Here is a 13209-nt window from a genome sequence, read left to right on the forward strand (position 1 = left end):
CCACACCCTTGCCTTCAGGAGATGCCCCCTCCTTCATGGGCAGCTCAATGGCCGTCCTGACCTCCTGTTCCCTCGAGTGGCTCTGCAGCTGGTGGCAGGCGCAATGAAGCTGGCGCTGAGCATGGCTTTCCCCCACCCCCAGGTGTGGAGAGGATGGCGGCCCGGGAAGGCAGTGAGGTGGGAGCAATCTCAGCCAGGGGCAGAGGGAGTGAGACCTTCCGCTGCTGGTAAGCGTGAAAGGGCAACGGAGCTGAGGTGAGAAGAGAGGAGAGAAGCCGCAGACACCCCGCAGGGCAGGTGGGGGACAGGGACACAGGGACCGTCAGAGAGTCTGCTCTGCACCCCTCGCCAATGCCCTCAGGTGAGCCCACGTCTCGAGTGGCACCAGGGCAAGCGCTGCTGAAGTGTGCCAGCTGCTCTGTCCCTCCAGGCTGCAGGGCATGCGTGCAGGATGCGGGTGGGGGGGGGGGGCGGGGAGGTGCTCAGAGGCCTGGACAGGGCGCCTGTGGGCCAGATCGTCACCAGACAGATGGGGGGCCATGAGCCCAGGGGGTATGAGCTCTTGGCCGTGGTGCCGGCACTTGCATGGACAAGGAACAAGGACACAGGACGGGACAGCCATGGGGCCCAGACACACAAACAAGGGAGAGAGAGATAGCAACTATCACCACCAGGCAGCTGCCAGGAGGCTTCCTTCTGGCCTGAGACCAAGCCGACTCCCATGCCAGCCAGGTCACCCCAGCAGCCCGGCCTGCCTTGCACATCAGCACGGGGCCTCCAAGCCCGGCCCTAGAGCAGCAAAGGGAGCACCCAGGTCTCCGGGGGAGAGACTGTCCTCTCCGCTTCCTACCCAGGGCCTTCCCATGGGGGGGCGGGAGCCGGTATCCAGGACATGGGCTCCCCGGCTGGACAATCTTGTCACCTGTGGGTGGTCAGTACTTGGGAAATTTTATTTTCTCCTGATGAGGAGCAAGAACGGGGGCTGAGTAGCTTCACTGAGAGCCAGAGAGGGGCCCCCAGGGAAGGCCCAACCCCACCTGGGCCTGGTACATTGTCCAGCAGCAGCCCCTGGGCCTGGCCATCCTGTTGCAGGGCTGGGGAGCAGAGGGCACCTCAGAACCTCACGTGGAAGCTGGCCTTGGGGGGTTCAAAGTAATGCTTGAGAGTGGAAGTGAGGGCCACAGGGGTCACCAAACTCCGAGAGATGGGCTGGTGCTCCTGAGACAGAGTTGAGGCAGTGGGCTGGGCCACCGAGGCTGACCAGGGCCTCTGGGAAACAGAGGACTGGAGCCTGAGGGAGGAGGAGGAGGGGGAGGGGGAGGGGGAGGGGAGTGGGGAGAGCCAGCCGGAAGGGCTGGGGGTGGCTGCAGGCATGCTGGAGCTAGGGCTGGCCCTGGTCTGCTGCCAGTCTTGCTCAGGGTCTTTGTCCAGGTGGTAGTGTGCTGTGGTGGCTCGAGGGCAGGGGGGGTCTCCCATCTTGAATACCCAGGAGAAGTCAGGATGTTCGGTGGGCTTCAGTTCTTTGAAGTGCAGGCTCTGGTAGATCATAGGGGAGCTCTGTGGGGGATAGAGGTGAGGGGCAGGGGGCAACCTATCAGAGTCTGTCAGGACATCCAAGGCTGGGAGCAGGCTCACAGCGGGGACAGAGCCAAGGCAAGATGTCTCCCTCTCACAGGGACCCTGAGGTCTCCCAAGGGATCGCAGTCTGCAGACACGGGGTTACTGCCTAGGCAGCACCTGAAGACCCACCACCTGCTCACACCAGGCCCCCCGCCAGCCCCTTCCCTCTGGCGCTTATGAACCCAGGAGGTCAGCCCAGCTCTGCCCTCCTCTCAGAACAAGGCCTCCAGCTGAACCCCAGTAGGGGTTCAGGTGCACTGCGCTCCCCCTACACCCATTCCCCTTGAGAATCATCTTCAAGCTAGCCTTGGGGGCCCACTTCCAGGAAAGGGGGGGCTGCTGAGGGAGTGGGCCTCTCAACCATGCTCCCTCCTCCTCCCCATCCAGACCAGGAGGCTTCAGAGAAAGGGGCGCTTGGCCTGATCTCTGGGGGATTGTTTCTACCCATCCCTCGAGTGTGCAGGGAGCTCCTATCATCCTCAGGGGAAAACAAGGTTGGGAAAAGTTGGGGTGTGCCCAAAGCACCCCCTGTTCCCTCTTCACTGCCCTGTGCCCACATCACTTATTTGCTGTGTGTCTTGCTCAGTCTGTCCCTGAGAAGCCCCTGGCCGTGAGGACATGGGCAGTTTGAAAAGCAAATGCTTAGCACAGGCTTGGGGATGGGGAGGTGAGGGTCATTGAGAGGTGCTGGGCCCAAGGAGGACACCGCCCCCCCTAAGACCCAGCGCCTTGTCAAACCCACCAGCCAGACCGACTACCCCCCAGACCTGCTTGTAGCCCAGAATCCCATTAAAGGATGGGTGTGCCTGCCACCCCCACTCAGGGACCATGTGGAGAGAGGCCTACAGCCCCAGCATCTCACGGCACCACTGACCCGCCTCACCTGATGCTTGAGGCAGGTATAGTGCTTATTGCTGAACAGAAACTCAGGGGTCCGAGCCCGCTCCTTGGGCTTATATGCTGCTCCCAAGACTTTGCTCACCTGCAGGAGTCCCAGGCCAGAGTGAAGGTTCAGGATTGAGGCTTAGCACCCCACCCCACCACACCCCATGCGCACACCTCCCACCCAGCCGAACCTGCTTGTCCTTGGCCTCCCAGCTCTGCCAGCTGTTCTCAATGTCTTCTGGGGAGCAGTCTTTAGACCAAGGTGATGTGGGGGTCATCTTCTGCAGCGTGGACCAAGCCTCAGCCTCCGAGTTCTCCTTCCCACACAGGAACCTCATCAGCACCGCCTGCTCCCGCCGCTGATAGGCCAGCGCCTCGGCAAGATCCCAGTCCTCCCTGCTCGGAGGGAATTGCCTTCACAAGATCTGTTCTTCCACTCGCCTGGGAGGCAGGGCCGCCCTCACAGGAGCCCCAGGACGGTCTCCTTCTCCTGGGCCTGAAGCTCTCCCACCTTCTCATCCCTCCTGCAAGGCCATCCTGCCCAGGGGGCATCACTGAACAGGTGCCAATGAATGGTGGCAAAGCTCATAGCCGGCTAGCCCCCAACGAACCCTTCAACCATGCTCATTGCCCTGAGCTCTCCCACCCGGAGGCCCGACACCCCTCCCACCTCCGTACCCCACTTGGGCCTTCCCTGCACTGCATCTTAAGGAATAGTTAAACATCCTCTCCCTCCTAGGAAACCCTTCTTCCAACTTGTTCCATACCGCTCCCCTACACACACACACAACTGTCAAAGAGCATAGGAAGTTATGGGTACATGAAAAATTCCTATTTCTATATCAAACGGGAGAAAGGTGGCGCTTTCTGCTCCCCTAAAGAGTCACAGTCTCGGAAACTCACAGGGGTGTCTCTACCCCACCCTACAGGGTTGCTATGAACCGGCATCGACTCGATGCAAGTGAGTCTGGTTTGGGTTGGAGCAAGTAGCAAACACACTGATCTTCCAGGAAGAGTCTGAGTGTCTACTTGGGATCCGAACCCTAGAAAGGGGCCTCTGGTTTCTTAGAAATGACCTCAGCAGGGAAGCCTTCTCTGGCCGTAAGACAAAACCTTATCTCAGGACTTGGGTTTTGCATCCTCCCCCTTTATGGCTCAGTGTTTCAACTGAGTTGAGGTAAAACAGGGCCTCTGAACCTCATGCCCATCTGTGGAACAAAGTTGTCTGCAGGCACCAAGTCTCTGGTCATCCGAGGCCCCTTACACACCATGTTCAGGCCCGTCCAGCCCTGGGACCTGTGGACGCTCTCAGTACCCCTCTCTGCAGACCAGAGGTCTCTTCTCCAGGTGGGCTGTGATAACTTACTGGTACTCTAGCTGAGAGGCCTTGAGGGTGGTATCCTTGGAGATAGGCGTCTCCTCTGGTTCACTACCATCGCCCAGCGGGACTTCCTTCAGTCTGCTCCACACACTATGGCCGAATGTCCCTGCGACGTAACCAGAAGCTGCTCCGTTAAAAGGACTGGCATGCTCCCCTCCTTTGCACCTATGTCCCTCATCCACCACCCATAAGAGCCAACAGTGACCTTATGCAGTCACTTCCAGCCCGCATGGCCATCTAAATATTGGGTGTGCACCCTGTATCAGGCATCACACTGGTATTCAGGAAATACCCAGAGGATACCAGGAAAAGGTCTTATGTGGGGAAGCATGGTCCCGCTGGCCCTGGGAGGACTGTTTGGATGCAAAGACTGTGAATAAAGCATTTGCATGGTCCAGGAACTTGGCACAAACGCTGAGGGATAAGGAGACAAAAAGAACTCCCCTGGGTCAGAATGTGCTGGCGTGTGAGCATATTTGTTCATTATGAATCATAAAGACAGCTTGAGCCTGAAGGCATCATGCCCTAAAGTTGCCCCTGCATGTGAATTTTTATAAACTGTCCCCTTTGACGTGCAAATAAAAACTGGCAGCAGAGAGGCCTGGCTGGGAGGGCTTCTCTCCCACGAGAACCTCTCACTTTCCCTCATGACTCAATCTCATGTTCAGAAGCTGTTCTGTGCATCTCCTCTGGCTACATCACTCCAGCACCTCATCTCCTCTGGCTACCTCACTATAGCACCTCATCTCCTCTGGCTACATCACTCCAGCACCTCATCTCCTCTGGCTAACTCACTACAGCACCTCATCTCCTCTGGCTAACTCACTACAGCACCTCATCTCCTGTGAGCTTTGTTCAATCTGTTTTTTGAAAGAGCAATATTGAAACCTCTGGACTATCGTTAATCCTTAATTTTTTTTTTAATGGGCCATGCATGGTATGCTGGGGAGGACATGGACCAACTAGACTTCTCAGCTCCTGTTAGTGAGGAAGGAAAACAGTACCAAGATTTTGGAAAGCAATTTGGCAGTTTCTTGTAGAAGTCAAATAAATCTAATATGTAGCCCAGCAATTCCGCTCCTAAATATTTACCCAAGAGAAGTGAACACAAGGTCTGATAATCAACCCAAACTGGAAATTCCCCGAGTGCCCTTTGGCGACGAGGTTAACAAATTGTGAGGTAGCCACCCAGTGGAATAATTCTCTGCGATACAAGCACACTGATACCCCCAACAGCACCGCAGAGGCCACGTCATCACACGGAGTGAGCGCAGTCCGTCTCAAAAGGTTGTATGCTTCCACATCTATGGACAACCTGGAAAAGATCCAGCCATCTGGACAGAGGTCAGAGGTACCAGTGGTTAGGAGAAGGGAGTGTTTACTCCAGGGAGACACAAAGGAACGGTGGGGTTAAGGAGCTACATCTAGCGATGGTGATTTCACAACTGTCTGATTTGTCAAAACTCAGAGAACTGTCTACTTTCCAAAGGAGCGTTATACTGGGTGTAAATTACATTTCAATCAACCTGTTTGTTAAAATCGTCAAGCTTCTAAAAGATGTGACCTTGGGAAAAAAAAGATAAAATAAATAAAAGATACCCCCTTTTATTTGTGACATCATCAAAAAGCCCGCTAAAAGCACACAAGCAGTGTGAACCGTCGAAGATGAGCCTGATCATGTGAAGGACATTCGCATTAAGGGCCCTGCCCATCCAAGGACGTCACTGAAAAGACAAAGCAGGTGGCCTCATGGAGGAAGCTCTCCTGAAACGATTACACAGCAGACAGAGAATTCACAGGCACGCCATATAAACAACTCCTCCAATCAAAAAGAAAAAGGCAACCGGAAGAAGAATCATCACTGGACAAAAGGATAGAGCCCAACGGTCAACGGTCAACAAACACACAGACCGTTGTCCAGTCTCAAAGTCACCAGGGCAACGCAAATTCACAAGGGCTTCAATCAATAACGCTGGCCACGCCACGTGTAGCAGAAGCGTGGGGAGATGGGGGTTCTTACACACTGCTAGTAAAAAGGTACCGAGCAGTAACCACTTAGAAATATGCTTGGAAAGTACCTATTGAGACTGAACATACCAGACTCCGCGTCTCAGCCAATCCCAGGCTGGGCACATCTCCAGCAGAAATGCATACATTCTTCTTGTCCCCAAAAGAGTCAATCAATGTTCAGAGCACTGTCTTTCGTAACCTCAAACCAGACATAACCCCAATGCCCACCAACAGGAGTCACACAAATGACCATGAAAGGCACATTCAATCTTTTGATAGGCTCCAATTCGGCAATGAACGTGAGCGAGCTACCTCACTCAACAAGTGGGTGACTCTCACAAGCACATGGTGTGCTGTAATGTTGCCACAAAGAAGACAAGCTCAAACAAGAACCTCTCTCATGAGTCCATCTCCACAAAGTTAAGAATCAGGCAAAACCAATCTATGTACCCGGAAGTCAGAAGAGTGGTTATTTTTATAGAGAAACAGGTAGGGGAGAGGGCAAGAGGGGAGCCCCTGAAGACTGGGAGTGTTGGTTTCTTGATATGGAGTGGTTTTATGAGCCTGTGTAACCCCCAAGCTGGACACTTCTGATTTGTCGACTTTTCTTATCTAAGTCATACGTAGCAAGTTTATTTTTAAAACAAGAACGCAGTATACCTTCTCAGATTTATGGAGCCCTGGTGGCGTGGTGGGTTACATGTTGGGCAACTAACCGCCAGGTCAGAAGTTCAAAACCACTAGACGCGCCCCGAGAGAAAGATGAGGCTCCCTGCTTCCTAAAGAGTCACAGTCTCAGAAATCCACAGGGGCATTTCTACTCTCTCCTAAAGTCTCTGTGAGTTGGAATCAACTTCATGGCAGTGAGTTTTGTATTTGGGGTAGAATCAGATTTATGGTTTGCAAAGCTACATTAGGACCACATTGGATGGATGGGTGAGTGGACAATGGATAGCTGAATGGAAGAATGGGCAGACGGCTGAACAGACAACAGACTCATGCCCTGTCATACTTTTTGAGCAAAGACCGCCGTGTGGTCTGGATTCCCCTCCCCTCAGGGTATGTTCTAATAGGACCAGAGCCAGGGCCAGCCGAGGGGCCTGGTTGAGCTTCAGTGAGACCCATACCAACAGCTTCACCGTAGATTTTCCAAGCCTTGACGTTCTGGTCCAGGCCAGCACTGATAACCAGCTGGAAGCTGTCCACATACAGGATGTCCACCACACTCTCGATATGGCCCTTCCAGGTAACCAGAAGCTTCGGGGGAGTCAGGAAAATGGTCTGACCATCCACGACCTACCGGGAGAGTGCAGGAGAACTACTTACATACCAGGATCATTGCACAGGCTCCCCTGAAAACATCCAGGACGAGAAGCAGCAAGGCCCAGGGGGAGGGGTTTCACTCTGGACACATCCCCACATGAACATACTGGGGACCTTAAGCAGGTCCTGACCTAGACTTTCTAGGTCTTTCTATATTGTTTACCAAGTGCCTTGTACATATGATTTCATTTGAACCTTACAACCCCATGGGATGTAGATGGCTCTCACCAGATTACAGAAGCGGGAGTAAGGATAAGCCTGTCTATCTTGCTGGATTCTGTTTCATGCTCTTGATGTGCAAATACACATGCCAAAAAGTGTACAAATCCCAAATGTGCCATCGAACAAATTTCTACAAGCTGAGCATGGCGATCTGCTCAGCATCCAGAGTGAAGCAGAAGGTTGTCCGCCCCTGAACCCCCTCCGGACCCCTCCTTGTCGCTCTGCTCCTGGTACTGGAGACAATGACTTCTCAAGACGGAGACCTGTTTTGTCAAATTCTGAACTTTGTATTCGTATAGCAGGAACCATAAAACATGTAATATGCAAAAAATGATAATAATTTATAAATGACCGTGGGTTCGTGAGGGAGGGAGAATGGGGAGGGAGGGGAAATGAGGAGCTGACACCAAGGGCTCAGATAGAAAGAAAATGTTTTGAGAAGGATGATGGCAACAAATGTGTTTGACACAACAGATGGATGGATGGGGCTAAGAGCTGTATGAGCCCCTAAAAAATGATTTAAACAAAAACATGTCATATATGCTCCCTTGTATTCTGGTTTCCCGCCTTTTGTTTGTGTTGGTTTCGTTTTGTTTTGTTTTCTTAAATCGTGTAGAGAAGTGCCCAGGGCATGCTGAGCTGCTGTAGCTCCTTCATTTCCGTTGCTGGGGACCACAGCTTATTGTCTCCAGCCTCCTGCTGACCGGCATTTGAATGGGAGTTGTTGGGAATAGCAGTCCTGGAAGGAAGAGTCTTATCCTTAGCTTTTAGTGCATGCACGTCCCTCGGGTAGGGTAGGGACGGAGGAGCAGCGCCGCTGGGTCCTAAGGTAAGTGTACATTCAGCTCCTGCAGAAGAGATCTCCAAAGGGGTCGGTACCAAGTGGCATTCCCACCAGACAAGTGTGAATTCAGTTGCTCTACATCCTCGCCAGCATCTGGTGTTGCCTGTCTTGTTGATGTCAGCCTGCCGTGCAGGGAATTATTTACAGCTCTTCTGGCCACTGTCTTGTTTTTGTGGCTCCCACCCGACGGCTTTTCCCTGATGGGTCTGGGGAAAAAGGTAGGGGAAGATACTGATCGGGTTCTATGACTCAGTTATGAGTGATTGTTGGCAGGGTCCACGGTGACTGTCACCCTGCTGAGCCATCTCAAAGCATGGAGGGGAGAATTGTATGACCAGTGAGAGAGGAGAGGCGGAAGTGGAGAGCTGGCCGTCAGAACTTTGGACTGCGGGACTTACCAGCACCCACGAGGAGGTGGGCCCTGGGAGTTCTGTGTGGCTATGCAATGAACTGCAGGTGGGAACCTACTCGGGGGAGGAGTGGCCGCTGATATTCCCGATTGTAGAATGGTGCAGCAGTTTTGAAAAGGCGTGGAGAGCTTTGATGCGTACAGAGCCTCCGCCTTCTTGGGAGTCATCTCGTGTGACTCTTTCGAGAAGAAATTCTTTCTGCACAGCCAGCCCTCCCGGTGAGCGTGCGGTCCTCGTGCATTTTGATTTTCACTCGCCTTTGTACCGATGGCTCATAAAAAGGGGCTCAACCTCGTCACCATCAGGGAACTATCCGCAGCTTTTCCAGCAAGAAAAACCTATTCTGATTTTAATGATCTTTATAAAAAAAAAAAAAATTCATGGCCAAGATCAAAGCCCAGGGAAGGGGTGGGTGTACCGACATGTGGACGTGTGGGCTTAGAGGTACCTTAAGGGTGTGTTTCTCTCAAGGCTGTTTGAAGGGTATGCACACCAGGGCATGTTTGACTTTGGGGGGTCTCTCCACCTCCGTCAGACAGCCTTGAACTGGAAGCCTGGGAGACGCAGAATCTCTGTAAGAGACCCCACGGCCCCCAGCTCTTAGCCGGGGAGCAAACCCTCAGTCATCTTCCTACCGTCTTCTCCTTCAAGTACTTGAGCTCCGAGATGCTGGCACGGAACCTCTTGGGTATTAAGGACTGGAATTTGTTCTCTGTGCCCGGGAAGGCCTTTCCCCCACCGACTGGTGGCTGCTTGTGGTCATCGGGCATGCAGTAATCTTTGATGTCCCAGATCTAGGTACAAAGTACGATTAGTGGTCCGGACGCCCCATGCCAACTCCCATTGTCGGTTCCTCCCAGACCGTTCCTCTCTGCCTGGCAAGGATCCCTGTCCATGCCTCTGAAACCCCCAGACTGTCTCTCGGACATAGGGAGCGATGAGACCAGACCTTTGGGCTTGCGGTCAGAAATGGGGTAACCGGCATAAAGATGGGACACTCCTGCCCAGGACTCACCAGAAAGTACAAAACCGATTGCAGACACATATAGATGGGATTCAGAACTGGGGAGGGGGAGGACGTGAAGGAATTGTAAGCAGGGAATGGTGGAGCCTGGTACTCACTGGGGAGGATTTTTCGGGGGAAGTCTTTTAAGCCAGCCTTCCCCTTACCAATACACACACACACACACAGCAGTCTCATGCTCATTTCCTCAAGCACCTGGCACTGGAGAGGTCCTCTCAGGTGGTCTACCCTAAGCTCCAGTGTTCCACAGGTTAAACCAGTACCCAGAAGGGCTTAGTAAAGCAGCAAAGGCACCCCACACAGGCTTCCTCACCTTGATGCATCCGTTGCAATCCCCTGTGACAAGGATGCAGTCGTTTTCATCCGTGGCCATGGCGCCCACGACTGTGTTCCCCTGGCCTTGCACGTCCACAGGGAACTTCCCCAGCAGGCCGCCGTTGCCATGAATGGACCAGGCGTATATGTAGCCGTCGATGCAGCTGCTCAGCAGGGCGGCCGTGTTCGGCAGCCGAGGCCTGGTCTGCAGGAAGATGATCTGGCAAGAGGCGCCCAAGTCAGTGGGGCTGAGGGCCAAGGCTCAGCCCGGCCGCGATCTCGCACTGTACGGACCTAGGGCAAGTCCTCCACCTCCTGGTGCCCAGTGAGAACGGTGATGGCGTTGGCCACCTTTCCTGCCTGCCTGGTAAGGAGCCACATGTGGCGGGGATGCAAGCTCCCTGAGGGCAGAGATTAGTGTGACTCTTGGTCACTGCTGTATCGCCAGCCCCTGGAACAGTGCCTGGCATGTAGTAAACCAAGCACACCGCTGTCAAGTGGGTTCCCACTCACAGTGACCCTCAAGGACAGAGTAGAGCTGCCCCTGCAGGATTTCCAAGGCTGTTGTAGTCCTCACAGAAAGGAGCTCTGGTGGCGGACATTGGGCTGCTAACCTCAAGGTCAGCAGTTCAAAACCACCAGCTGCTCTGGGGGAGAAAGATGAGGCTTTCTACTCTTGTAAAGAGTTACAGTCTTGGAAACCCGCAGGGGCAGTTCTACCTGATAGGACTCTGGTAGCACTCTCAAGTAAGCACGAGGGCTGCTAACCACAAGGGTGGCTGTTCAAACCCACCAGCTGTTCCTTAGGAGAAAGATGAGGCTGTCTGATCCTGAAAGCCCTTGTCTCCTCAGAAACCCTGTTTTGAGCTGCTAGAAGTTGGGACTGGCTTCATGACTGGGTTTATATATGGGTGGCTGTGCGTTGGAATGGACTTAACCCCCCGTGTTTGGCTTTTATAGATGAAGCAAAAGGTTGTTGGTGTGGATCTCCCAACCACTCTGCAGGAGAAAGACAGGAGGGTCTGTTTCATAAAGACGACCACCGGCAAAACCTAGTCACAAGGCAGTTCTCCTGGGCCCGTGGGGTCGCTATGAGCCAGATCTGCCTTGACAGCACTCAACGCCAACAGTATGCTCTCCGGAAGTTCCCGGCTGGTCCAAATAATGACTGGGCTCCACTGCCAACTAAAAGGCTGGAGGCTCCAGTCCACCCAGAGGTACCTTGGGAGAAAGGCCTGGTGATCTATTTGTGAAAAAGCATCCCCGGAAAATCCTGTGGAGCCCAGTTCTACCCTGGCACTAACAGGGTCACCACGGGTCAGGGGCAACTGGCTTTGAAAACCACACTACTTCTGTGCCCACAAGGAGCGCTGGTGGCACAGAGGCTCAGTGCTCAACTGCCAACTGACAGGTCGGTGGTTCAAACCCACCAGCCATGCCGAGGGAGAACTGAACCCCCCTCTGGTTCAAGTCTTAGCCAAAGAGTAGACAGACAAACAGGCATGTCCCTAAGGGAGAGGCACCTTCCTTAGAACAATCCTTAATACAAGGTCAAAGGGCAGCATTGGCTCAGGGAAAAAGCCCAGAAGGCAGAAAAGGGCAGGACAGAAGGAAATAGAGGGAGGCAGTAGGAAGGGCGCCGTTACACTGATTGCAACATCGCAAAACAAAATGTGTACGCACTGGGCTGCGATGCACAAGGGCAGTAGTTCGAATCTACCAGCCGCTCCACTAGAGAATGGAAGGGTTTTCTAATCCCATAAAGAGTTCCAGTCTCGAAAATGCACAGCTATGAGACAACTTCGACTCCCTGGCAGTGAGTGTTGGGTGGAAACTGAGTTTGCTCTGTAAACTTCCACTCAACTCACAATGAAAGGTTAAAAATAAATACAAAGAAGTCTCCCTCAGTGGATGGTGTAAAATATGAAAATAAAAATAATTTGTAAATTATCAAGGGTTGGGGGAGGGAAGGGGAAAAGAGGAACTGATAGCAAGGGCTCAAGTAGAAAGAAAAAGTTTTGGAAATGATGATGGCAACAAATGTACAGATGTGCTTGATACAATTGATGTATGCATTGTTATAAGAGCTATAAGTGCCCCCTATAAAATGACTTATTAAAAAAAAAGAAGAAGAAGTCTCTTGGTGCAGTTCTTCAGACACAGCTGAGGTACCCACACGTGGGATGGGCTTCATACCTCTCAGAACAAGTTCCTATCCGCCTTCCTGTTTGTGCCCACGCTGCTGTGGAGAGGGCCAACGGCTGGCATTTCCCTCGCAGACCACTAGGGGCAGGGCTGGGCCTAGATCAGCATCCGTGACCCCTTCCCTGTGCCCTGGGCTTGACACTTCAAATGTGACCAGACAGAAATGGTAGGTAGGAAAACCAAACAGGTCAGAACCTCCCGGTGTCCTCACCCCAGTCAACCCTCAACCGTCCTCCACTCAGGAGAGGCCGGGGCCTTGCCCTCTCCCGGCTCCAGACAGGGCTAACTCCATCCTGAGTGGGCCTAATGGAACAGGAGACATCTGGGGCTCGGGGTTCACTCTGCAGAGAGTTTGGATCCACTGTCCACTGCCCAAGGAGCCCTGGTGGAGCAGCAGGTTGAGGATTGGGCTGCTCATGGCAAGGTCAGTGGTTCAAACCCGCCGGCTGCTCCACAGAACAAGGATGAAACTGTTTGCTTCCATAGCGACTTACAGCCTTTGCAATCCTGTGGGGCAGCTCTCTTCGATCCTATGTGCAGCACGATGCGTCTAAATTAATTCAACAACATTGAGCTTTGCTGCCAGAGAGCAGTAACTTTGCTTAAGAAGTAAGAGACAGAACGGGACAGATGTCGGCTCTTCCGTGTTCGTGGCAGCACAGTTCGCAGTAGCAAGAAGCTGGAAACAGCCCAAATGCCCATCCACAGAAGCAGGGATTAGGAAAATCTGGTCCACACACGCAATGGAATGCTAGACATCCCTTAAAAGGGGTGACGAAAGCATGAAACGCCTCGTGACATGGATGGACCTGGAATCTGTCGTGCTGAGTGAAATGAGTCCCTTGCAAAAGGATGAATATTGTATGAGAACGCTACTATAAAAATAAACGCCTATAGGAGATCCTATAGGCTGGAAGATAAACAAGGGGCCATCTAACTGAGAAACAACAAAGCCCACATGGAAGAAGCA

At 53.0% G+C, this 13209-nt stretch overlaps 1 protein-coding gene across 1 annotated transcript in view; it reads right to left on the reverse strand.

Moving 5' to 3' along the window:
• Window positions 1–1113: 1113 nt before the first annotated feature.
• Window positions 1114–13209, reverse strand: part of EFCAB8 (EF-hand calcium binding domain 8) — a 60735-nt gene continuing 48639 nt past the window's right edge. Inside the window, exons 19-26 of the mRNA XM_030887079.1 lie at window positions 10033–10254; window positions 9331–9489; window positions 7024–7192; window positions 3872–3992; window positions 2697–2901; window positions 2504–2602; window positions 1415–1557; window positions 1114–1291 (exon numbers count right to left, since the gene is read on the reverse strand). Coding sequence (XP_030742939.1) covers window positions 1114–1291; window positions 1415–1557; window positions 2504–2602; window positions 2697–2901; window positions 3872–3992; window positions 7024–7192; window positions 9331–9489; window positions 10033–10254 — 1296 coding nt within the window. The remainder of the gene's footprint in view (window positions 1292–1414; window positions 1558–2503; window positions 2603–2696; window positions 2902–3871; window positions 3993–7023; window positions 7193–9330; window positions 9490–10032; window positions 10255–13209) is intronic.

This window comes from Echinops telfairi, unplaced genomic scaffold (genome assembly GCF_000313985.2).
Source record: "Echinops telfairi isolate 266 unplaced genomic scaffold, ASM31398v2 ScPeMD7_5592;HRSCAF=6446, whole genome shotgun sequence".
Lineage (NCBI taxonomy): Eukaryota > Metazoa > Chordata > Mammalia > Afrosoricida > Tenrecidae > Echinops > Echinops telfairi.